The sequence below is a fragment of the Neoarius graeffei genome, chromosome 10, assembly GCF_027579695.1.
Source record: "Neoarius graeffei isolate fNeoGra1 chromosome 10, fNeoGra1.pri, whole genome shotgun sequence".
In the NCBI taxonomy this organism is placed as follows: Eukaryota; Metazoa; Chordata; class Actinopteri; order Siluriformes; family Ariidae; genus Neoarius; species Neoarius graeffei.
The window spans coordinates 60,525,343-60,551,978 of NC_083578.1; the positions used below are offsets into that span (position 1 = coordinate 60,525,343).

General features: G+C 47.4%; 1 protein-coding gene across 2 annotated transcripts in view; it reads left to right on the top strand.

Annotated features, from left to right (window-relative positions):
- Nucleotides 1-26,636, top strand: part of cpne5a (copine Va) — a 251,172-nt gene that overhangs the window by 157,511 nt on the left and 67,025 nt on the right. For both annotated transcript variants that reach the window (XM_060931999.1, XM_060931998.1), the window contains 2 exons: nt 364-467; nt 2,401-2,505. In XM_060931999.1, coding sequence (XP_060787982.1) covers nt 364-467; nt 2,401-2,505 — 209 coding nt within the window. The remainder of the gene's footprint in view (nt 1-363; nt 468-2,400; nt 2,506-26,636) is intronic.

Below are 26,636 nucleotides of genomic sequence, written 5' to 3' on the forward strand. Positions count from 1 at the left end.
CATCCTTCTCTATTCTTCCGCTTCAGATCTCAATCTAATCATATGCTTTAATAGCACCTCCCCTATATGGAAAGGTTTGGCAGTTAAATTGACTCATAGCATTTTCATTGTGCCACTGATGAGAATGAAACATGCAAATACCTCCTTATAAATTATCATAATCTCCATAACATTGTGCTAATGCATCATTATTACTGGTAAAAGGATTTTAATTTGAATAAAATCCTTTTTTATTTTGGTTTCAATTTGATAATCTTGTTTCTGTTGACATAAGCTGATTTGCTGTAGCAAAGCAAGCAAACTATAATGATAATCAAATTAGATTTACAACCTCTTGCTTTCTGTTTCTCAACTTCCCCCCAGGACTGTGTCACTATGCAATTCTGTGCCAATAAGCTGGACAAGAAAGACTTCTTTGGTCGCTCAGATCCTTTCATGGTGTTCTACCGGAGTAATGAGGACGGAACGTGAGTCAGTCACTTCACGTACACTCTGAGTTCCAATACACGTTAGTATGTTCAAGAGCTAAGTGCATGTTTTTGAATATGTTATTGACATCAAAAGAAGAACAAGTCCCTTACAGCATACATAAGCTACTTCCCAAAATGTATGAAGACTACATTTACAACCCAATTAATCTCTGTATAGTATCACAGCATGGTGAAAAGCCTGTTTGTATACAATATCTGATTTCATTTATGTGAATCGATATACACATCCTGAGATTCATAGGCTGTTATGTGTAACTACAGTGCCTTGCAAAAGTATTCATCCCCCTTAGTGTTTGTCCTGTTTTGTTACATTACAAGCTGCAATTAAAATGGATTTTTGAGGGCTTAGCATCATTTGATTTACACAACATTTTTTTATTGTGACACAAACAATAATTGAGATGAAAAAAACAGAAATCTGGAGTGTGCATAAGTATTCACCCCCTTTCATATGAAACCCCTAAATAAGAGCTGGTCCAAACAACTAACTTCAGAAGTCACATAATTAGTTGATTAAGATCCACCTGTGTGCAATCAAAGTGTCACATGATCTGTCACATGAGGTCTGTATAAATCAACCTGTTCCGGAAGGACCCTGACTCTGCTACACTACTAAGCAAGCAATATGAAAACCAAGGAGCCTCCAAACAGGTCAGAGACAAAGTTGTGGAGAAGTATAGATCAGGGTTGGGTTATAAAAAATATCCCAAACTTTTAATATCCCAGGGAGCACCATTAAATCCATTATAGCAAAATGGAAAGAATATGGCACCACGACAAACCTGACAAGAGAAGGACACCCACCAAAACTCACAGACCGGGCAAAGAGGGCATTAACCAGAAATGCAACAAAGACACCAAAGATAATGCTGAGGGAGCTGCAAAGATCCACAGTGGAGATGGGAGTATCTGTCCATAAGACCACTTTAAGCCATACACTCTACAGAGTGGGGCTTTATGGAAGAGTGGCCAGAAAAAAGTAATTGCTTGAAAAATCATGTTTGGAGTTTGCCCAAAAGCATGTCACAAACTCCCCAAACACATAGAAGAAGATTCTCTGGACAAATGAGGCAAAAATTGAACTTTTTGGCCATCATGGGAAATGCTATGTGTGGCGCAAACCCAACACCCTGAGAATACCATCCCTACAATGAAGCATGGTGGGGCAGCATCATGCTGTGGCAATATTTTTCATCTGCAGGGATAGGAAAGCTGGTCAGGACTGAAGGAAAGATGGATGGCACTAAATACAGGGCAATTCTGGAGGAAAACCTGTTTGAGTCAGCCAGAGGTTTGAGACTGGGACAAAGGTTCATGGTTTAGCAGGGCAATGGCCCTAAACATACTGCTAAAGCTACACTGGAGTGGTTTAAGGGGAAACATTTAAATGTCTTGGAATGGCCTAATCAAAGCCCAGACCTCAATCCAATTGAGAATCTGTGGCATAACTTGAAGATTGCTGTACACCAACGCAACCCATATAACTTGAAGGAGTTGGAGCAGTTTTGCCTTGAGGAATGGGCAAAAATCCCAGTGGCTAGATGTGCTAAGCTAATAGAGACATACCCCAAGAGACTTGCAGCTGTAATTGTAGTAAAAGGTGTCTCTATAAAGTATTGACTTTTTTTTTTGGGGGGGGGGATACTTATGCACACTCCAGATTTCTGTTTTTTTTTCATCTTAATTATTGTTTGTGTCACAATAAAAAAAAAAACAATGTGCACCTTTAAAGTGGTAGGCATGTTGTGTAAATCAAATGGTGCTAACCCCCCCCAAAAATTAATTATAATTCCAGCTTGTAATGCAATAAAACAGAACAAACTCAAAGGGAGATGAATACTTTTGCAAGGCACTGTATGTTATGTCAACAAGAGTTGATAGCTTATCTTTGTTTTCATTCTGTATTCAGGTTTACTATCTGCCATAAGACTGAGGTGATGAAAAACACACTCAACCCTGTGTGGAAACCTTTCAGCATCCCTGTGAGAGCCCTCTGCAATGGAGACCATGATAGGTATGCACACACAATAGCACTTAACAGCAGGATGATTTCCTATCAACAACAGCCTGCTATGTATTTCATTTCAGTAGTGTGATGATCCTCAAATGCCTGTGCCCCAAGCAGTAATGATTTGCAAGTGTTATTGTATGTAAGAGTGTAAAGGGAAGGTATTATGCAGCTTCCTGCAGAGAAATGCTGGTTTCTTTTGACTGACTGTTACAAATAACATTCTTGCTCTTGATACACCTCTGACTAACTGCACCAGCTGCTTCTGCTGTTATACCTGAAAGAAACACTGGAAAGGGATTCAGGCAAAAAATAAAGCCAGTATATGTTTGTTCAGGTTTGTGATTTAGGTAAACCTGACTGACACTCTGGCAGCTGTGTGCTGTCCGATACTGTCAGAGACAGCTGCTTCATAATCCCCACCTGGCTTTCCATCTTTATGAACATGCTAATCCACACACCTAGCTCCTGCTCAATTGGTATGCTGTGTTGGATTCTTATATACTGCACACAAACTATTTATAAAAATGGACATATGATCAGCAGCAAGAAGTTTTGATGCCCCTCACACCAGAATGATTCTGAGCACAGTTCTGTTATCTGCTCCTGGTGATGATCACACTAGCCAGGTTTCCACTGCAGTTTTGCACATAATAGAAGTGATATTAAAAAAAAAATAATACAACACTTTGGCAAAACATAATACTTGTCTGTATTTCCATGTGACGTTATGAGATTAAAGCTGGGTTTCTTCCTCCTGTGATAGCTCTTACAGAGTACTCTTTTTTTCTCTCAGAAAGATAGCTTTTCCGTTTGTTCCTCATGTTATGTGATGACTTAAATGTGAAAACTCTATTTTCATTTCAATTTTGCAAAATATTACTTTATCAAATGCTTTGAAAAAACACCCCATGCAAGTCCAAAAACATTTTTGCAATATTTTAGTTTTTTTCTCTCCAAAATTCACGTCTCACGTACTCAAATTGTGCATGAAGAAGGTTAAAGGTAGACTGCCTTTCAGATTTTTCAAGTTTAGGTCATAAAAGGAATTTTCCCTGACACCCAATTATTTTTGTTTAGTGGACTGAAAGCTACTGAATTTGAATCGACTTGCAATTTTATTAGGATTTTTAAAAATAGATCAATTAATGAATTTAGGGCCACATGACCCTAAATTCTCTGCTGGTTTTTTTGCTTCACCATGATGAAGCTTTTTTTGCTTCATACAAGATACTACGTCATGCATCGCGTGGTGGGCTTTCCCCGTTCGTGCAAGGCATTGTGGGATACAAATTTGAAACAGGAGAGAACAATGGAGGACTTGAGTATGAGAATGAAATGTGAAAGACTGACTACAGTAACAGAAAGCGAGAAGAAAAGACGTTATGTTGCAAAAGGAAAGAAAATGCAGGACCAAACTAATAAATGTCGGCTGTCAGCAAGCACCTTGGTGTGATCAGCTGTTCGTTTAGTGACAGAATGATGTAACTGTCAGTGCATGGTCAAAGGTAAACCTGTAGTTGGCAGTAATGCAACACTGGATGCAAGCTGCCATAAAACCCAAAAGAAGAAGGAATAGAATAATAATAAGAAGAAGGTAAACCTGCGCATGTGCACACGGACTTCCTCAGTGCCAGAGGTTAAGGCAGGATATTACAGGCTCATACTGACATAAATTATTGATTTAGATTAGGTACTGCGCAGCAGTCACTTTAATCAAATGAGAAGACTATGAAAGCTAATGATATATGAATAAATCTAAAACAATAATGAGTATGATTAAACCCCAACATGAATCAATAATAAATAATCGAGTAAATGAATAGTTATGTCACAAATAACGTTAAACATAATAAATGAATAAACAAACAACATTAATTTGACTATAGCACTACAGCATCTTATTTTGTAATCTATTTGCCTTTTTACCATATCCCACAATCCACTGCGCAGTTGGGAACTTCCAGTGGCCAACCCCAGGCTGCTGATAACAGTACAAAAATCAATATTGGGCTATATGATCAAATTTGATGGCCAAATATCAGATATTCAAATATTATTATGTTCAAATATGTTCAATTATTGGATGTTCAAATATTTTTACAGGTTTACATGGTCTCACAGCTGTTTTTCAAGATTAATACTGCTTGAAATGATTACACATTTACAGTGTGTCATCAATATAAATGTACACTGTTAATGTTGCTGGCCAGAGTTATAGTGCTGAGTAGTTGTAACATGTATTTCATGTAAACAATGCAGAGAGTGAAAGTGAAAGGGCTGTATGGGAGATAATATAAGGATGACCAATTAAAAGCTTCTGTGCTGACAAAAAATACCATGGAACCAGTAACTAGACATAGCAATCTAATAACATCACATTTCAGCTTGCATCTGATATTTGAACATCAAAACTGATGACAAATTTACATTGATGACAAATTGTAAACATGCAATCATTTCGAGCAGTAGTAAGCTTGAAAAAATCTCTTAGACCGTGTAAACCTGTAATAATATTTGGACATCGAAACTGATTATATAGCCCAATATTGGTTTTTGTACCGTTATCAGCAGCCTGGGGCTGGCCACCAGAAGTTCCCAACTGCACAGTGGATTGTGGGATATGTGAAAGGGGTGAACAAGACAAAAACAGTTATTGTACCATGTAATATAGGAAAAAAAAAGAAAATCAATCAAAAGAAAATCATCTTTAATGGATAAAAAAGATCTTCTTCTTCTGGCTGCTCCCGATTAGGGGTCATCACAGCGGATCTTTCATCTCCATTGCTCCCTGTCTTCTGCATCCTTCTCTACCACACCTGCCACTCTCATGTCCTTTCTCACCACTTCCATGTATCTCCTCTTTGACCTTCCTCGTGGAATAAATGGATAAAAAAGATGTCTGTCAAAAATTACAAGGTCATAATTGGTTAAATCACATCATCTGAAACTATAATGTGTGTCTGTGAGGGAGAGGTGATTTTTATACGTGCTGACAGTGCTGTCATTCCAATACCCTCCACCCCATCCCCTCTTTTTCTCTCTAATTTGGTCACTTGCCAATACCCACCTACCAGCCAACTCTTCCCTATTATATGACAACTACCAACCAGGAAGGGTGAAAGCTATCACTTCCTTCCTCTGAGAGACGTGATGCCAGCCAACTGCATCTTTTCAAACTGCTGCTCATGCTGCATCACAGGGCAGAGTATTACACCCAGACAGGGGCGTCAGAAGCATTTTTAATGTGTGTGTGTGGGGGGACACACTGGCGGGGGGGGTCCTCCCCTAGAAAATTTTTAATTAATTAGATGCCATTTCCTGCATTCTGGTGTATTTTTAACAGGTTGTTGAACACCTAATTTTACCTTCAAAAGTCACTTAATTCAATGACTATTTTAGAGACTCAACAATAAGTCCTCATTCAACTAGTCCATATATTCATCAGGATAAAGCGGCTAGAGATAATGAGATGAGAATTTCACGCAATGACTAGGCATGACATGGCATCATGCAAACTTCATAAGACAAAATCACACTGTGTCAAGCAACGGTGACACATACAAAATAACTTCACACAATGAACAGGTGCAATTTTGTTAACCACCAACAGTGACTTTAGTGGGTGCATTTTACTTTTTTCTGATTTAGTGATATAACAAAAATAACATGGCATCATGCAGTCTTCATAACACAAAATTACACTGTGTCAAGCAATGACACTGTGACAGTTCGTATGAGCGGGAGGAGCACAGAAGGATGGCAGGCCAGAACTGAGTTCACAAAACTTTTATTTTGCACTTTTCAGTCGCAATTTACTCTCCCAGCCACGCACACACACAAGTCGTCTGGTTGGGGAGAGAGCTCTCCTCCTCTGCTCTCTCTCTCTCTCTCTTTAAATAGGGCGTGGTCACTGGGGAAGACACACGTTAATAGACATCAGGTGCAGTGATTCTGCCACTTACCTTCCCTGACTCTGCCCTCCGGTCACAGACCGATGCTTGACCACGCCCTGGCTGCCACATACCCCTACCGCCCGACTCAGGCCGGGTGGCTGTCCGGCCTGCAGCTGACTCCCCCCCCCCGACGGGAGAGGAAGTCCGCCATGACCATCTGTGCCCCCGGCCTGTGGATCACCTTGAAGTTAAAGGGTTGGAGTGCCAGATACCAACGGGTGATCCGTGCATTGGCATCCTTCATGCGGTGGAGCCACTGGAGGGGCGCGTGGTCTGAACAGAGGGTGAAAGGGCATCCCAGCAGGTAGTAGCGGAGGGCAAGGACCGCCCACTTGATGGCCAGGCACTCTTTCTCGATGGTGCTGTAGCGCCCCTCACGCACCGACAGCTTTCTGCTGATATACAGCACTGGACGGTCCTCCCCCTCCACCTCCTGGGACAAAACAGCCCCCAGCCCTCTGTCCGATGCATCCGTCTGCAACATAAAGGGGAGAGAAAAGTCAGGGGAGTGTAACAGTGGCCCCCCACACAGTGCAGCCTTCACCTCCGAGAAAGCCCGCTGGCATTGCTCCGTCCACTGGACCGGATCTGGTGCCCCCTTTTTAGTGAGATCAGTCAGCGGGCTGGTGACGTCCGAATAATTAGCTATAAACCTACGATAGTAGCCAGCCAGCCCCAGGAACTGTCTCACCCCCTTTTTGGTCTTGGGCCTCGGGCAGGCCGCAATTGCTTCTGCCTTGTTAATTTGGGGATGCACCTGCTCGTTGCCCAAGTGGAAGCCCAGATACCGTACTTCCACCCACCCAATCACACACTTCTTCGGGTTGGCTGTGAGACCTGCTCGCCTCAGCGACCTAAGGACGGCCCTCAGATGTTGCAGGTGCCGCAGCCAGTCATTACTATAGATAATAATGTCATTGAGGTATGCGGCCGCATAGGTGGCGTGGGGGTGGAGGACCCTGTCCATCAGCCGCTGGAACATAGCGGGTGCCTCAAACAGCCTAAAAGGAAGTGTGACAAACTGGTGTAAGCCAAACGGTGTGGAAAAGGCCGTTTTTTCTCGGGATAATGGAGTCAAGGGGATCTGCCAATAACCCTTTGTCAAATCCAGTGTTGAGTAAAAGCGAGCCGTGCCTAGTCGATTGAGCAACTCATCAATACGGGGCATTGGGTACGCATCGAATTTAGACACCGTGTTGACTTTTCTATAGTCTACACAGAACCAGACTGACCCGTCGGCCTTGGGTACCAAGACCACCGGGCTGCTCCAGTCACTGTGGGACTCCTCGACGATGCCCATTTCGAGCATGGCCTCGAGTTCTTCCCTAACCACTTTTTTCTTGTGTTCGGGTAGCCTGTAAGGGCGGCTGTGCACTACCACCCCCGGGGGAGTCTCAATGTGGTGCTCTATGAGGTCGGTGTGGCGGGGCAGGGGCGAGAACACATCCAAAAATTCGGTCTGCAACTGGGCAACCTCTGCGAGTTGGGTCGGGGAGAGGTGGTCTCCACAGGGGACTGGAGAGGTACACGATGCCAATGTTCCCTTTTGACCCTCTGGCCCCAGCTCTGCCTTCTCCGGAACCACCAACATCAATGCCACGGGGACCTCCTCGTTCCAGAGTTTGAGCAGATTGAGGTGGTAAATCTGTAGCGCCCCACCCCTGTCCATTCGCCTCACCTCATAGTCGACGTCCCCGACTTGCCGTGTGACCTCAAAGGGTCCTTGCCACTTGGTGATCAATTTGGAGCTCAATGTGGGCAACAGTACGAGTACTTTATCTCCCGGTGCGAACTCTCTAAGGCGCGTACCCCTGTCGTACAGGCGGGTTTGCCGTTCTTGGGCTTGCCGCAAATTCTCCTGGGTTAGGTGTGTGAGTGTGTGGAGTTTTGCACGCAGGTCAATAACGTATTGAATTTCATTTTTACTTGGTCCCTCCTCCCAATTTTCTCGCAGCACATCTAGAATGCCGCTCGGCTTACGTCCATATAACAATTCGAACGGGGAGAACCCCGTGGAGGCTTGTGGGACCTCTCGCACTGCAAATAACAAGGGTTTGAGCCATTTATCCCAATTATGTGTGTCCTCACTTACGAATTTTTTAATTATATTTTTGAGGGTGCGATTGAACCGTTCAACTAAACCGTCCGTTTGTGGGTGATAAACACTGGTGCGGATCGGCTTAATTCCTAATAACCCATACAGTTCATTTAGTGTGCATGACATTAATGAGGTGCCTTAATCAGTCAGAATCTCTTTGGGGATTCCAACTTGGGAGATGACACGGAAGAGCGCTTCCGCAATACTGCGTGCTGAGATATTGCGAAGAGGCACTGCTTCCGGGTATCGCGTTGCATAGTCCACCAGAACTAAAATAAAGCGATACCCTCGTGTTGACCGATCTAATGGCCCGACGAGATCCATCCCAATTCTTTCGAACGGGGTCTCGATTAATGGGAGGGGGTGCAAAGGCGCTTTTGGAATGGCTGCTGGATTTACTAACTGGCATTCACGGCACGTCGTACACCACCTACGGACATTGCCACGAATCCCTGGCCAATAGAACTGGGCCATTATTCGGGCTAATGTCTTATCCTGCCCTAAGTGTCCAGCCGTGGGATTAAAGTGAGCTGCCTGGGATACCAATTCCCGGCGGCTCTTTGGAATCAAAAGCTGCGGGACTTGTTCTTTAGTCTGAGTGTCCTGCGTCACTCGGTATAATCTATCCTTCATAATAGAAAAATAGGGGGAGGACGGAGTGGCATTTGGCTGGAGTGTTTGACCATCGATTACTCTCACTTGGTCAAATGCATGCTGCAGAGTCTCGTCTCGCGACTGCTCTAATGGAAAATCCACGAGGGATTCCCCAATAGAAGGAGGGGCTGGCTGCTCCTCACTCTGTCGCAGAGATGACATAGACAGCTCTGTGACAGCTGCTCCCACCAATGCGACACCGGGACCTCCCCCTGCTGAACTACGGCAGGACCCACTCTTCACTAAATGACTCATTAACTCCCCAAATCCCGGCCAATCAGTCCCCAAAATTATCGAGTGGGTAAGGCAAGGATTAACCGACGCCTTTACTCTAAATTTTTCCCCTCGAAAAAGAATGTGGACCGACACTCAAGGGTAGTTGTGAACATCCCCGTGCACACACAACACCTTCACCAATTGTGCTCCCCCCAATGCCTCGTCTTGCACCAGGCTTTGGTGAATTGAGGTCTGATTACAGCCAGAGTCCACCGATGCCTGATATGTATCCCCTTGGACACTCACTGGTATGCGATACACTCCAGCCCGATCGAGGGCGGCTCCTGGCGTGTCGGGGATCCGAACCACCGTGCCCACCTCCATTGCCGATCACTGCTCGAACCGTTGTTCTTGCTCCTTCCAGAGGGCGACTAGTGCCTGGTGCTGGCTCTGCTGGGCTGTGGCGAGGGCGTGGACCAGGTCCGCGAAGGGGTTGGACTCCATGGGGCTGTTCTTTTCTGTGCTCCGATCCTGGGTTTCGGCACCACTGTGACAGTTCGTATGAGTGGGAGGAGCACAGAAGGATGGCAGGCCAGAACTGAGTTCACAAAACTCTTTTATTTTGCACTTTTCAGTCGCAATTTACTCTCCCAGCCACGCATGCATGCACACACACACACAAGTCGTCTGGTTGGGGAGAGAGCTCTCCTCTGCTCTCTCTCTCTCTCTCTTTAAATAGGGCGCGGTCACTGGGGAAGACACACAAACACATGTTAACAGACATCAGGTGCAGTGATTCTGCCACTTACCTTCCCTGACTCCGCCCTCCGGTCACAGACCGATGCTTGACCACGCCCCCGCTGCCACAGACACATAAAAGATAACTTCACACAGTCAACAAGTGCAGTTTTGTCAACCTACATGCAATGGTGGTACTACAGTAACATTTACAGATTAGTATCACAAATAGATATAACTCCCTCTTACATTGGTGCCACCACAATTTCTACCACTTCATAATTTTTATCCCCCTTTCCTTCACAATCCACCTGGAATAACATCCATCTCTCTCCATTGCTTTCCTTTCTACAACCTCGATTCCAAAAAAGTTGGGAAAAAGTACAAATTGTAAATAAAAACGGAATGCAATAATTTACAAATCTCAAAAACTGATATTGTATTCACAATAGAACATAGACAACATATCAAATGCCGAAAGTGAGACATTTTGAAATTTCATGCCAAATATTGGCTCATTTGAAATTTCATGACAGCAACACATCTCAAAAAAGTTGGGACAGGGGCAATAAGAGGCTGGAAAAGTTAAAGGTACAAAAAAGGAACAGCTGGAGGACCAAATTGCAACTCATTAGGTCAATTGGCAATAGGTCATTAACATGACTGGGTATAAAAAGAGCATCTTGGAGTGGCAGCGGCTCTCAGAAGTAAAGATGGGAAGAGGATCACCAATCCCCCTAATTCTGCACCGACAAATAGTGGAGCAATATCAGAAACGAGTTTGACAGTGTAAAATTGCAAAGAGTTTGAACATATCATCATCTACAGTGCATAACATCATCAAAAGATTCAGAGAATCTGGAAGAATCTCTGTGCGTAAGGGTCAAGGCCGGAAAACCATACTGGGTGCCCGTGATTTTCGGGCCCTTAGACGGCACTGCATCACATACAGGCATCCTTCTGTACTGGAAATCACAAAATGGGCTCAGGAATATTTCCAGAGAACATTATCTGTGAACACAATTCACCATGCCATCCGCTGTTGCCAGCTAAAACTCTATAGTTCAAAGAAGAAGCCGTATCTAAACATGATCCAGAAGCTCAGACGTCTTCTCTGGGCCAAGGCTCATTTAAAATGGACTGTGGCAAAGTGGAAAACTGTTCTGTGGTCAGACGAATCAAAATTTGAAGTTCTTTATGGAAATCAGGGACGCTGTGTCATTCGGACTAAAGAAGAGAAGGACGACCCAAGTTGTTATCAGTGCTCAGTTCAGAAGCCTGCATCTCTGATGGTATGGGGTTGCATTAGTGCATGTGGCATGGGCAGCTTACACATCTGGAAAGACACCATCAATGCTGAAAGGTATATCCAGGTTCTAGAGCAACATATGCTCCCATCCAGACGATGTCTCTTTCAGGGAAGACCTTGCATTTTCCAACATGACAATGCCAAACCACATACTGCATCAATTACAGCATCATGGCTGCGTAGAAGAAGGGTCCAGGTACTGAACTGGCCAGCCTGCAGTCCAGATCTTTCACCCATAGAAAACATTTGGCACATCATAAAACGGAAGATACGACAAAAAAGACCCAAGACAGTTGAGCAACTAGAATCCTACATTAGACAAGAATGGGTTAACATTCCTATCCCTAAACTTGAGCAACTTGTCTCCTCAGTCCCCAGACGTTTACAGACTGTTGTAAAGAGAAAAGGGGATGTCTCACAGTGGTAAACATGGCCTTGTCCCAACTTTTTTGAGATGTGTTGTTGTCATGAAATTTAAAATCACCTAATTTTTCTCTTTAAATGATACATTTTCTCAGTTTAAACATTTGATATGTCATCTATGTTCTATTCTGAATAAAATATGGAATTTTGAAACTTGCACATCATTGCATTCCGTTTTTATTTACAATTTGTACTTTGTCCCAACTTTTTTGGAATCGGGGTTGTACTATTCCTTCCCCGTACACTGATTTCCCATGTTACTTTCCAGAAAACTGGCAAAGACCAGACAAAACAAGTTCTTCAAATCACAACAGGGAATCAATAAATATCATCCGAGCAGACTTGACCTCATTCTTGGCATTACAGTAAGGCAGGCCTACTGGGTTTGAGTTAAATGATAGCTGACATTAAGCTAGCTGATACATCTCCTAACATTGACTAGCCAGCTAACTGCACCAACATTTCCATTGGGACAAAAAAACCTGTCCTGTGGGAAAATTTTGACTTACTTTCTGCTTCTTTGTAAAGAATTTCCTTATGTCCATCTGGGGAGGGAGCAAATACTGCAAACAATTCATAATCAACCAAGAATACCCCATTAGGCTAAGCTTATTTCATTGTTTAGTTGAATATTAATTTAACATGGCCTAGGGTTAATTTTGAGGGCGTATAACAAAAGAATAAGGTTTTAGCAAAAGCTAGACATTGTGAGGTGGCAATGGGGCTGACGTTACCTCCTCCACTTTCGAGCAGCCAGCACTTTGCACCAAAATTTCTCTGCTTGCACTGAGATTCACTTCATTCGCGTGCGGTGAGTTGTTGTAGGGAATGCCCGGAAAACCCAGAGTGGATTTTCAGTGGTATATGTATTCTCTTATCGATCAAGTGGAATGGATTCTTTCACGAAGCAATAGGAATGGCGCTGGGTGAACTAATATTTTATGTTAAATGTGGAGGGTCCAAATGAAGAATTATGAAATGTGAAGGGGACACGTCCCCTTCACATTCAATGGTGGCGACGCCCATGCACCCAGACATGCACTTGCGTGTTATCTGCCCACTACAGGATACATGGGTCCACAGATGCCCAGATGCTTAGTGTTGCTATGATTGACAGGGGAGCAAGAGTATGCCATCAGTCCTGTCCAGAGAGCATGGCTAATTTTGCTCCCTTGTTTCCTGCCCAGGCAGCACGGTGGTGTAGTGGTTAACACTGTCACCTCACAGCAAGAACATTCTGGGTTCGAGCCCAGTGGCCAATGGGGGCCTTTCTGTGTGGAGTTTGCATGTTCTCCCCGTGTCTGCGTGGGCTTCCGCCAGATGCTGCCCCACAGTCCAAAGACATGCAGTTTAGATTAATTGGTGGCTCTAAATTGACCATACTGTGGTGCTTGAAAGTTTGTGAACCCTTTAGAATTTTCTATATTTCTGCATAAATATGACCTAAAACTGTCAAGGACCAAACAGGAGAGGAGATCAAATGCGCTCAAACCACAATTTATAAATAACAGGGGAAAAGGGATTTTGGAGAATGTGTGAAGTCCAGTGGCAGGAGAACTGAGAGGCAGGGATGGCTGGTGGTGACATCTGAGGTCTCCTATCCAAGTACTGACCAGACCCAACCCTGCTTAGCTTCTGAGATCTGACAGGATCAGGCGTAGTCAGAGAGGTGTAGCTGTAGGCTAATAGTACTTGGGATTCAGGTAGTCTCCCAGCAAGCAGTACCTCAGCAGGCAGGAGTAAGCGAGCAGGCTGGAAATCAGGCGAAGGTACAGGAGAGACAGGCAAGAGGCAGAGTCGACAGAACGGAAGGCAGATCAGGTTACCGGGGCTGGAGAGCAGACAGAGTCAGACGGAACAGGATAATTTCAGGAGTCAGAGTAGTAGGAACACAGAGCAGGTTATCAGGCTGAGAGTTGCAGACGATCTGACACAGAAGCTTGGGAGGACTGCAGCTTAAATACACACAGGGGGAAGCAGGTGATCGGCAACAGCCAATGACAGTCACTGAAAGATAATAAGAGGAAGTGAGTGCGGGTGTGGCCGGTAATGCTGAGTGGAGATGTTACCTGAAGAGAGAAGCCCATAGGTAGGACCATGACAGAACCCCCCCCCCCTCAAGGGACGGCTTCAGAAGTCCCTAGCCACAGATCCACAAAGACGGGTGGGAGGAGGGGGAATACCGGTGGAGGGTCAGAACTCCTCTGACCGGTCAGAGTCCAAGGCCTCAGGATCTGGTTCAGGATCGGACTCAGGGACAGTAGCGGTGGGCGCATCGTCATTCCGACAAGGCCCCTTTCGTCGGCCCCTCTGGTTGGCCGGCTGGTCCGGATGCAGGCGGTGAAAGGTGCTGATGAGGGTACGGTCTAAGATCCTCCCAGCAGGGACCCACATCCTCTCCTCAGGACCATAGCCCTCCCAATCTACCAGGTATTGGAGGCCCTTGCCCTGTGCCATGACTTCAGCAGTCGCCGGACGGAGTAGACCGGGCCACCATCGATGAGACGAGGAGGAGGAGGAGAAGGTGCAGCTGGGACCAGCGGGCTCTCATGCACTGGCTTGATCTTAGAGACATGGAAGGTGGGGTGCACTCTCATAGACTTGGGCAGTCGGAGCTGGACAGCAGACTGGCTGATTATCTTCAGGATAGGGAATGGTCCGACGAACCGAGGTTTTAGCTTACGAGACTCCACCTGGAGGGGCAGGTCCTTGGCAGATAACCACACCTTCTGGCCCACCCGGTAGGTGGGCTCAGGCGTCCTCCGCCGGTTGGCTCCAGTAGAGTAGCTGGTGACTGACTTGAGGAGTGCAGCGCGGGCTTGAGACCAGGTGCAGCGGCATCGGCGTGCATAGGTGAGGGCAGCCGGGCAGGTGACCTCTCCCTCCTGGCTGGGGAACAGGGGTGGTTGGTAGCCATACACGCAGTGGAATGGGGACAGCCCGGTGGCTGAGCTGGTGAGGGAGTTGTGAGAGTATTCCACCCACAGCAGGTGCTCGCACCAGGCCCTAGGGTTGCGTGACGCCATGCACCGACGTGCCTTCTCCAACTCCTGGTTAGTCTGCTCCGACTGGCCATTGGACTGGGGTCGGAATCCGGAGGTGAGGCTGGCGGTGGCCCCGAGTAGGTGACAGAACTCCTTCCAAAAAGAGGAGGCGAATTGTGGCTCCCGGTCCGAAACGATGTCCTTGGGCAGCCCATGGATGCGGAAGACATGTTGCAAGACGATCTGGGCAGTCTCCTTGGCTGACGGTAGTTTAGGGAGGGGAACAAAGTGTGCCATCTTGCTAAAGCGGTCCACGATGGTGAGTATGACTGTCATCCTGTTAGAAGGGGGTAGACCCATAACAAAATCCAGGGAAATGTGGGACCAGGGTTGCATTGGCACGGGCAGAGGCTGGAGCAAACCGGCAGGGGGCCGGCTGGAGGACTTATTTTGGTTACAGGTAGGGCAGGCTCAGACGAAGTCTCGCACATCCCTGCTCATAGTAGGCCACCAGAACCATTGGGTGAGCAGGTGGTAGGTGCGAGTGGAACCAGGGTGGCAGGCTAGACGGGAGTTGTGTCCCCATTGTATAACCTGGGATCGCAGGTCTTCAGGAACGAAGAGGCAACTTGCGGGGCATGCACTGGGGCTGGGTTGGTCACGGAGGGCTTCCCGCACTCATTCTTCGATGTCCCAGGTCAGAGCAGCAACGATACAGGGGTCAGATAGGATGGGAGCCGGGTCCTTGGAGGGGGCATCATCCTTCTGGAACTGGCGGGAGAGTGCGTCAGGCTTGGTGTTGCGAGATCCGGGCCGGTACGAAAGGGTGAAATTGAATCGGGTGAAAAAGAGAGCCCAGCGGGCCTGTCTGAGGTTGAGTCGTTTGGCGGTGCGGATGTATTCTAGATTCTTATGGTCTGTCCAGACCAGGAATGGGACTACGCTCCCCTCCAGCCAGTGGCGCCATTCCTCCAGGGCGAGCTTGACCGCCAGCAGTTCCCGATTGCCTACGTCGTAATTGCGTTCGGCCGGCGATAGCCGGCGGGAGAAGAACGCACAGGGGTGGAGCTTGTTGTCATCCGCAGACCTCTGTGAGAGCACTGCCCTGGCTCCCACATCCAAGGCATCCACCTCAACGATGAATTGCTGCTCCTCATCAGGCAGCCGGAGGACAGGAGCAGTGGTGAACCGAGCCTTGAGGGTGGCAAAGGCTTCGTTGGTGGCCGGAGTCCAGGTGAAGGGCTGTTTGGTGCTGGTCAAGGTGGTGAGGGGTGATGCAATGGTGCTGTAATTATGAATGAATTTCCTGTAGAAATTTGCGAAGCCCAGGAACTGCTGAAGCTGCTTCCTGCTCTCTGGTACTGGCCATGAAGTAACTGCAGAGACTTTGGCAGGGTCCATCTGGATGCTCCCTTCTGCCACGATGTACCCCAGGAACCCCACAGACTTGGCATGAAACTCACACTTCTCCGCCTTGACAAAGAGGGAGTTTTCCAGGAGACGATGGAGTACTTGCTGGACATGCTGGGTGTGTTCAGACAGGGTTTTAGAGAAGATCAGGATGTCGTCGAGGTAAACGAACACGAACTTGTTCAACATATCTCACAGGACATCATTCACCAGAGCCTGGAATACCACTGGCACGTTGGCAAGGCCAAACGGCATCACTCGGTATTCATAGTGACCGGTGGGGGTGTTGAATGCGGTCTTCCACTCGTCTCCCTCCCTTATCCAAACCAGGTGGTAGGCATTCCGGAGATCGAGTTTGGTGAAGACCGTGGCTCCCTGGAGCAGCTCGAAGGTGGAGGTAAGCAGTGGGAGAGGGTATCGGTTCTTGACGGTGATGTCGTTGAGATCCCTGTAATCGATGCAGGGGCGCAGGGATCCATCCTTCTTTTCCACGAAGAAGAACGCAGCGCTGGCGGGAGAAGAGGATGGACGGATAAGGCCGGCAGCCAGAGAGTCACTGATGTAGGCCTCCATCGCCTTCCTTTCCGGGGCGGACAGAGAGTAGAGACAACCCTTGGATGGTGCAGTGCCTGGGAGGAGATCAATGGCGCAGTCGTAGGGCCGGTGAGGAGGCAAGGAAGTGGCCTTGATTTTACTGAATACCTCCCAAAGGCTGTGATAACACACTGGGACATTAGTGAGGTCGGGGGCAGAGCTGGCAGGTGGAGTACGGGTGTTTAGGATGGCAGCTCGTAAGCAGGTCTGGTGGCAGTCCTTGCCCCATTCTCTTATCTCTCCAGTGGCCCAGTCGAGGTGAGGACTGTGCTGGCAGAGCCATGGATAGCCCAGGATGAGAGGTTGGCCGGGGGAATGGAGCAGGTGAAATTGGATGGTTTTGTGGTGGTTGCCTGACAGAGTCATCGGAACAGGGGCAGTGAGGCGGGTGACGGTGCCAAGGAGATGGCCATCCAGCACCCTGGCTGGAATGGGAGAGGATAGGTGATGGCTTCGCAGACCCAACTGGCGCACAAGCTCAGTGTCCATGATGTTAGCCTCGGCACCAGAGTCCACCAGGGCGGCCAGGGTGTGGGTGGAATCCAACAGACGAAGGCAGACTTGGAGCATAGGTTTCTGGCTGGTGGAGGATTGGATGGTCATTGAGCCCAGCCGGGCCCCTCCTATGTCCGGTGAGCTCATCGCTTTTACTGGGCAAGAGGCAGCACGGTGACCGTCACCCCCACAGTACAGGCATGGATTGGAGGTGATCTGACGCTGGCACTCTGCCGGGCTGAGGGAAGCACGGCCGATCTCCATGGGCTCTGACTGGTCCAGAAGGCTCGGCGGAGAAGCAGCAGGAGACGTAGAAGGAGCTGGGTTACTCCGTGCGCTGGTGACTGGCTGATTCTGGCGGGCCCTCTCTCGTCGACGGGTCCGGACCTGGCGGTCAATGCGGACGGCCAGGGCAATGGCCTCATCGAGTGTCGATGGTTATTCGTACAAGACCAAATTGTCCTTCATGTAGTCGGCCAGGCTGTGCAGAAAAGCGTCCACCAGCGCCTGCATGTTCCACTTGCTGCGCCGGGCCAAGGTCCGGAAATCGATCGAGTAGTCAGCCACTGTTCGTCCGCCTTGGCGAATACTCATCAGTCCTCCGGATGCCTCTACTGACGACGAGCCTAGGTCGAAGACCTTGGTCATCTCTGCTGCAAGCAGGGAGAAGGAGGCACACGCCGGTGTCCGGCGTTCATACTCTGCAGTCCCCCACAGGCGGGCGTGGCCAGTCAGATGAGTGATGACGAAGGCCACCTTTGCTGCCTCCAACTCGAAGGTTCTGGGCTGCAGGTCGAACAGCAACCGGCAGCTGGTCAGGAAAGCACGGACTTGGGAGGGATCACCGTCAAAACGCTCCGGACTGCCGACCTTGGGTTCCGGGGCATCGAGTATAGCAGGAGCACCTTCCGGAGCTGGAACGTCAGCAGCGGGTATGACGGGGGCTGATGCAACGAGGGGCTGCGGTGGTTGACTCGGAGGAGCAGAGGGTGCTAGGGCAGTGAGCAGCTGGAGTGCTTGGTCCAGTCGTTGTTGCTGTTGCTGGAGCTGTTGCAGATGACCAAGCTGGATCAGGGCTGTAATGTCGGCAGACATCCGAATGACCTCCCCTTCAGTGCGCTGCAGCCGGTCTAGGCCAGAGGGTTCGGGCACTGACTCCATGTAGTGGTCAGATCGCTCTGTCAAGGACCAAACAGGAGAGGAGATCAAATGCGCTCAAACCACAATTTATTAATAACAGGGGAAAAGGGAGTTGGGAAAATGTGTGTGGGTGAAGTCCAGTGGCAGGAGAACTGAGAGGCAGGGATGGCTGGTGGTGACATCTGAGGTCTCCCATCTAAGTACTGACCAGACCCAACCCTGCTTAGCTTCTGAGATCTGACAGGATCAGGCGTAGTCAGAGAGGTGTAGCTGTAGGCTGATAGTACTAGGGATTCAGGCAGTCTCCCAGCAAGCAGTACCTCAGCAGGCAGGAGTAAGCGAGCAGGCTGGAAATCAGGTGAAGGTACAGGAGAGACAGGCAAGAGGCAGAGTCGACAGAACGGAAGGCAGATCAGGTTACCGGGGCTGGAGAGCAGACAGAGTCAGACGGAACAGGATAATTTCAGGAGTCAGAGTAGTAGGAACACAGAGCAGGTTATCAGGCTGAGAGTTGCAGATGATCTGACACAGAAGCTTGGGAGGACTGCAGCTTAAATACACACAGGGGGGAAGCAGGTGATCGGCAACAGCCAATGACAGTCACTGAAAGATAATAAGAGGAAGTGAGTGCGGGCGTGGCCGGTAATGCTGAGTGGAGATGTTACCTGAAGAGAGAAGCCCACAGGTAGGACCATGACAAAAACATCATCAGATATTCACATAAGTCCTAAAAGTAGATAAAGAGAACCCAGTTAAACAAATGAGACAAATAAATTACACTTGGTCATTTATTTATTGAGGAAAATGATCCAATATTACATATCTATGAGTGGCAAAAGTATGTGAACCTCTAGGATTAGCAGTCAATTTGAAGGTGAAATTAGAGTCAGGTGTTTTCAATCAATGGTATGACAATCAGGTGTGAGTGGGCACCCTGTTTTATTTAAAAAAAACAAGGATCTATCAAAGTCTGAGCTTCACAACACGTTTGTGGAAGTGTATCATGGCACGAACAAAGGAGATTTCTGAGGACCTCAGAAAAAGCATTGTTGATGCTCATCAGGCTGGAGAAGGTTACAAAACCATCTCTAAAGAATTTGGACTCCACCAACCCACAGTCAGACAGATTGTATACAAATGGAGGAAATTCAAGACCATTGTTACCCTCCCCAGGAGTGGTCGACCAACAAAGATCACTCCAAGAGCAAGGCGTGTAATAGTCTGCAAGGTCACAAAGGACCCGAGGGTAACTTCTAAGCAACTGAACGCCTCTCTCACATTGGCTAATGTTAATGTTCATGAGTCCACCATCAGGAGGACACTGAACAACAATGGTGTGCATGGCAGGGTTGCAAGGAGAAAGCCACTGCTCTCCAAAAAGAACATTGCTGCTCGTCCACAGTTTGCTAAAGATCATGTGGACAAGCCAGAAGGCCATTGGAAAAATGCTTTGTGGACAGATAAGATCAAAATAGAACTTTTTGGTTTAAATGAGAAGCGTTATGTTTGGAGAAAGGCAAACACTGCATTCCAGCATAAAAACCTTATCCCATCTGTGAAACATGGTGGTGGTAGTATCATGGTTTGGGCCTGTTTTGCTGCATCTGGGCCAGGACAGTTTGCCATCATTGATTGAACAATGAATTCTGAATTATACCAGCGAATTCTAAAGGAAAATGTCAGGACGTCTGTCCATGAACTGAATCTCAAGAGAAGGCGGGTCATTCAGCAAGACAACGACCCTAAGCACACAAGTCGTTCTACCAAAGAATGGTTAAAGAAGAATTAAATTCATGTTTTGGAATGGCCAAATCAAAGTCCTGACCTTAATCCAATCGAAATGTTGTGGAAGGACTAATGGCTCTTTTCCACTACCCTTTTTCAGCTCACTTCAGCTCACTTCAGCCCGACACGGCTCACGTTTCGACTACCTCAGAGCAGCACGACTCAGCTCGCTTCAGCCTTACTTAGCACCCAAAACTCGCACGGTTTTGGAGTAGGGCTGAAGCGAGCCAAACCGAGCCGAGTGGGGCTGGGGGCGTGAGGAGACACTCCCCTGTGCACTGATTGGTGAGGAGGAGTGTCCTCACATGCCCACACATGCCCCGTGAGCATACTGGGATCTGTAAACACCATAAACCCAGAAGAAGAAGAATTACGAATTACGAGAATTTCTGAAGCCTTATGCGCCTCGCCTCATCTATATGCTCTTGCCAGTATCTGTTGGCGTTGTCAGTGACAACAAGCCACAGCACCAAGACCAACAACACTAACGACTCCATGTTTATTGTTTACTATCCGGGTCATGAGACTACCGCTTAAAAGGTCACTGATGTCACTGTTTGCGCCGCCTAATGACATCACGTGACATCCACCCACTTTCGCTAACTCCACCCAATGTGTCCACCCACTTCCAGCCAGCACGGTTCAGCACGGTTGTAGTCGAAATGCAACTCCAACAGCCCCACTCAGCTCGACTCAGCCCAACTCAGCACGGCACGGCTCAGCCCAACTCAGCCGTGTTGGTAGTGGAAAAGTGGCATAAAATTCCTCCAAGCCAGTGTGCAGGACTGATCAACAGTTACCGGAAACGTTTAGTTGCAGTTATTGCTGCACAAGGGGGTCACACCAGATACTGAAAGCAAAGGTTCACATACTTTTGCCACTCACAGATATGTAATATTGGATTATTTTCCTCAATAAATAAATGACCAAGTATAATATTTTTGTCTGATTTGTTTAACTGGGTTCTCTTTATCTACTTTTAGGACTTGTGTGAAAATCTGATGATGTTTTCGGTCATATTTATGCAGAAATATAGAAAATTCTAAAGGGTTCACAAACTTTCAAGCACCACTGTAGGTGTGAATGTGAGTGTGAATGGTTGTTTGTCTGTATGTATCAGCCCTGTGATGACCTGGTGACTTGTCCAGGATGTACCCCGCCTCTCACCCATAGTCAGCTGGGATAGGCTTCAGCTTGCCTGTAACCCTGCAGAGGATAAGCGGTTACAGATAATGGATGGATAGATGAGTTCCTGCCCATGGACAGCTGTGGCATCGTTGGGATATCTGCACGAGAGGGTGAACATTGTCCAGTCTGGTAGCTCTAACTAAGTGGTTCTAAAGCAGAAACCCCTAAGCATGTGTAGAGGTTGCTGAGGATGATAAATGATTGCAAATAACACCGTTCAACAGAGACAAATAAATCATGCTGGGCAAGCTAATGTTGGATATGGACCAACTACAGCTTCTAGAATGTTTTATGACATCGACATTTATGCTGAAGTGTGGTCATCAGGCTTTTGTTACTTCCAAATAAGATATCAACTGTGCAGCAGTTTTCTCAGAAAGAGAAAAAAATGCATAGATATTATCCATAACCCGTGTGATGTGCATTTAGATATCAAGCCATATACTTGTGGGTGCAATTGGTCTTAAGTGATCAGTCTCATTAAATCAGTCTCATTAATAATACCATTAATTTTGGTGTTTAATAATAAATTACCAAACAGCTAAATTATGGTATATTCCAAATTATTATGATCACTACTGATGCAGCAATAAAGTATTACTTACCATATTACATAGACACTACAGCCAATAGCATTCATATACACTTGGGTAAAGGCAATTTGGAGTTCTTTGAGATTGTGTGACTTCAAGGATACAGAAGCAAAACGGACAAGCACAGTTTAACAGAATAATTGAATTTATTATAACAACGATACTAAATGGGTAATAGCAGTTGAATACATTCAATATGGTCAGCAGCAATATATAGACAAGGCACAAAAGGTGAGGCAGTACACTCGATGAGTGTGTGTGTATGTGTGTGTGAGCGTGTGTCTGTGTGTGCGTGTGTGTGTGTGTGTGTGTATGAGAGGGAGAGGAGAGAGAGAGAGAGAGAGTTTGAGTATGCGCGTGGGAGGTGCGCGGACAGAATGTGTGTATGCGTGAGGATGCGCTGTAAAATTTGGAGATGCGCGCGAGGACACGCAAGGTAAATAAATCAGAGATTGGAATGTTATCTAAGGTGTTGGGGGGAAGGGAAAATCACCTCGTGGTTTTCTTGAGACAAAGGAATTCGTCGTGGTTGCTAATTCCACTACCTTATAACATTACCAAATCCACTGAAATCTTGATGAGGTCAAAGTGTGTGTAATAATGAAATTAAGGGGTGTTAGAGAGGATAGAGAAGAGCATGCAACAACCTATCTATTAAAACAACAGAGAGAACAATGTAGAACAACAACGATCAACTCGACACTCTAAGTGTCTACAGTGTGCACAATTAAACAGTTTCTGAGTTTAAATTCACACTACTTCATAAAGCTAATTCCTAAGACTAGTTTGCCCAAATGCCAGCCTTACTTCCAGTATCTTGCTCCTATGCAGGAATGCAGAGATGTCCCAAAGTTTCGCGGAGTTTCGGGTGCTCGCGGAGGTTCACAGAAGGCTCGTGGGTTGCTCCTGTGAAGGCGCAGAGAAATCCTTGATCCGAAGCTTCATCATTCGTGAGGAAAAGTCTCTGACCGATAATGTGCACAGCGATTAAGTCAGAAGGAATCCGGTCGCTTCTAACTTTTAATTAACTGCTTAGGCTGCAGTCGTAACGTCACTTATAATAAACAAATAAACCGGTTGTATCTCAATTGAGTGAGACGACGCAACTTAGGTACTCTTTACCGTGGCCAGTGGTATATACGAAAACGCACTGAGTCTTCTTTCTTGCAAGGCAGACGTCGTGATTTCGGATGGTCCGATGAATGGGGGTATCTCTATATGTCTCTATGACGTGAAGATCAACAGAGAGAGAGAGAGTTGAGGGTGACCAGGTCACTTATAGAGTCGGGGTGACGTGACGTAGGTCATCGCGAGAGTTAGTTGATGTGATTTGTAGTTCTAGACGGGGACTGTGGCTGTCTCTACATTCTCTATCCAGTAAATAAATGGCCAGAACACATGGATGATGTGATGACAAATTGTCAGGGTGATAAATATAAGAAGGAAGATTTGTGCCATGTTTATACTATATATTGACTGAACTTAGTGTTTTTAGATAATGATGTGAAAATTCTAATGTCTACACCTTTCTGTACCATAGCAGGTGGAATTCTTAGTGCAGGAGTTACTCACAAGCTCTCCAGGGTTCCATTTGTAATTGTGCCAAGATTGATTACAAAAAATGTGTATGTTTATAACCACAGATTACATCTGACCCGCTGTAAAATTCCCATTAGCACAGAAACCAACATGAATGAAATAGTAACATAGGCATTAATACAGAGCAAAGATAGTGCTCTCTCTGTCTCTCTCTCTCTCACTCACTCTCACACACACGCGCGCGCGAAAATATTACAGCTATAAATCAAACAGCCACTGCCATAAAAGGGGTAAAAATGTTTTAAAATGCAGAACAGTGCAACAGCAACTGTCTCCAACTGTAAACAGCAGCATAACCCAGTGCTATTGTTAGGACTAGGACTGTTTTGGCCTCTAGAGGCCGCTGTTATTTCCTTTTCATGTCGTGTTTATTTTGGCCTCTAGAGGCCGCCACTGTTCCTGTGTTTTGTGTTTGTGTTAATTGCCTAATTATCTTCACCTGTGTCCTTAATTAGTTTGTCTATTTATACCCCTGAGTTCAGTCCTCTTGTCACGGAGTCTTTGTGCTGTTATGTTTATCTCCAGTTTCCTTTGTACTGTGTTTTTTGATCTTCTTAGCTTTTGACTTTTGCACTTTGCTTTTCTTTTGGATTATACTCTTTGGTTTTTTTTTTGTCTTTTGTTTTGCCCTGTATATAGTGTATATAGTTTAAATAAACCTTTTGATTCTTTTTCTACTTCCGCCTCACGCCTCTGCATTTGAGTCATCCCCCTGGTGGCCTAGTGGGGGTTTGCTGGATTATCACACCAACGAACCAGGTTCGAATCCCAGCAAAACCCTAACAGAAAGACTCCGTCATGACCGACTCAGCAGAGGCTGCTTCAACTGTCTACCCGGCCAACCTTCAGGGAATTATGGCAGCTTTGACACGCTTCGGAGCGACCATGGACGCTCATGGACGTACGCTCACCAGCCAACGTGAGGCCCTCGCTCGCCACGAGGAACTGCTTCAGCAAATTGGGAAAACCCTGGCACAGCTGACATCTCTGCCTGCATCTCCTGCTCCTGATCCAGCTCCCATTCCTGCTCCAGTGCCTCCTGCAATGCTGCCTTCTTCACCTCGCGAACCCAGCCTTCCTGCACCACAGAGGTATGACGGCAAGCACAGTGAGTGCCGAGAGTTCCTTACCCAGTGTCAACTCACCTTTGAGCTTCAGCCTACCACCTACACTACGGATCGCCGCAAGATTGCCTTTGTGATCACCTTATTAGCTGGTAAGGCGCGAGCCTGGGCTACTGCTATCTGGCAAAGACAGGGACCTGAGTGCTTTGATTTCCAGCTGTTTTCTGAAGAGATGCTTCGGGTCTTCGATCAGGCAGACATCAGTACCGACGCAGCCCGAAAGCTCATGTCCATCCGGCAAGGAGGAAGCGTCGCAGATTACGCCATCTCGTTCCGAACACTCGCAGCAGTAAGTGGATGGAACGAGACTGCCCTGGTGTCAGCCTTCCACCATGGTCTGTCTGACCCCATCAAGGACGGTCTGGCCTCTATTGGATGCCCAAGTGACCTCGAAACCCTCATCTCACATGCTATTCGTCTGGACAACAGGATGAGAGAACGCCACCAAGCCTTGAGCCCCCCCAGCCTCCCTACCTCTACCTGGAGACCGTCTACCTCCTTCAGTGACTGTCCAGAACCCATGCAAGTGGGTCGTACTCGCCTCTCCGCATCTGAGAGGGAGCGCAGAAGGAGAGACAAGTGCTGCATCTACTGTGGCAAGCCTGGTCACTTCCGAGCATCATGTCCCGAACTCTTGGGAAAAGGACCGCCCCGTCCAGCCGAGGGAGGGTTGTGACGGGGCCTACTCTCTCTCCCGGACTCCCTGGCCAAGGAATCTACATCCCGGTCTCCATCTCCTGGGGTGAGTCTGTCCACTCTTGTCAAGCTTTGATAGACTCAGGGGCGGCTGGGAACTTTATGGATATTCACTTCGCCCAAAGCATCAATATACCTACTGCACCTCTTGAAGTCCCTCTGTCTGTGTCTGCCCTCGATGGCCAAGCGTTAGGTGATGGAAGAGTCACTCAAGTTACTTCTCCAGTCTTCCTCCAGTCTCAAGGTCACAAGGAAGAAATATCCCTGCACCTGATTCCTTCACCTGAGTTCCCAGTTATTCTAGGCCTTCCTTGGCTTACTCGCCACAACCCTCGCATAGACTGGGTAACAAGCCAGGTTGTGGAATGGGGCCCTGCATGCCATGCCTCTTGTCTGCTCTCTAGCTCTCCTGTGTCTCCTGCCGAGCCCCCTGATCTCACCGAGTTATCTCAAGTTCCCACAGAGTACTGGGATCTCAAGGAGGTATTCAGCAAGAGCAGGGCCGCCGTTCTTCCTCCGCACCGGGCCTACGACTGTGCCATCGACTTGCTCCCTGGGACTACCCCTCCTCGTGGCAGACTGTTTTCACTCTCTCAGCCAGAACGCAAGGCCATGGAGGAATACCTCAAAGATGCCCTGGTCTCTGGGTTTATTCGACCCTCCACTTCACCTGCTGGAGCCGGCTTCTTCTTTGTCGGCAAGAAGGATGGGGGGCTCCGACCATGTATTGATTACAGGGGCCTGAATAAGATCACTGTGCGCAACCGATATCCCCTTCCGCTGATGTCCACAGCTTTCGACCTGCTCCAAGGCGCCACCGTCTTCACCAAGTTGGACCTACGGAACGCATACCACCTCATCCGTATCCGACAGGGAGACGAGTGGAAGACTGCCTTTAACACCCCGTCTGGGCACTACGAATACCAGGTGATGCCCTTCGGACTCACCAACGCACCAGCTGTTTTTCAGGCCCTAATCAACGACGTCTTAAGGGACATGATTAACCTATACGTTTTTGTCTACCTCGACGACATCCTTATCTTTTCCAAGACCGTGCAGGAGCACCGCCACCATGTCCGCCAGGTTCTCCAGAGGCTGCTACAGAACAATCTGTTCGCCAAGGCCCAGAAATGCG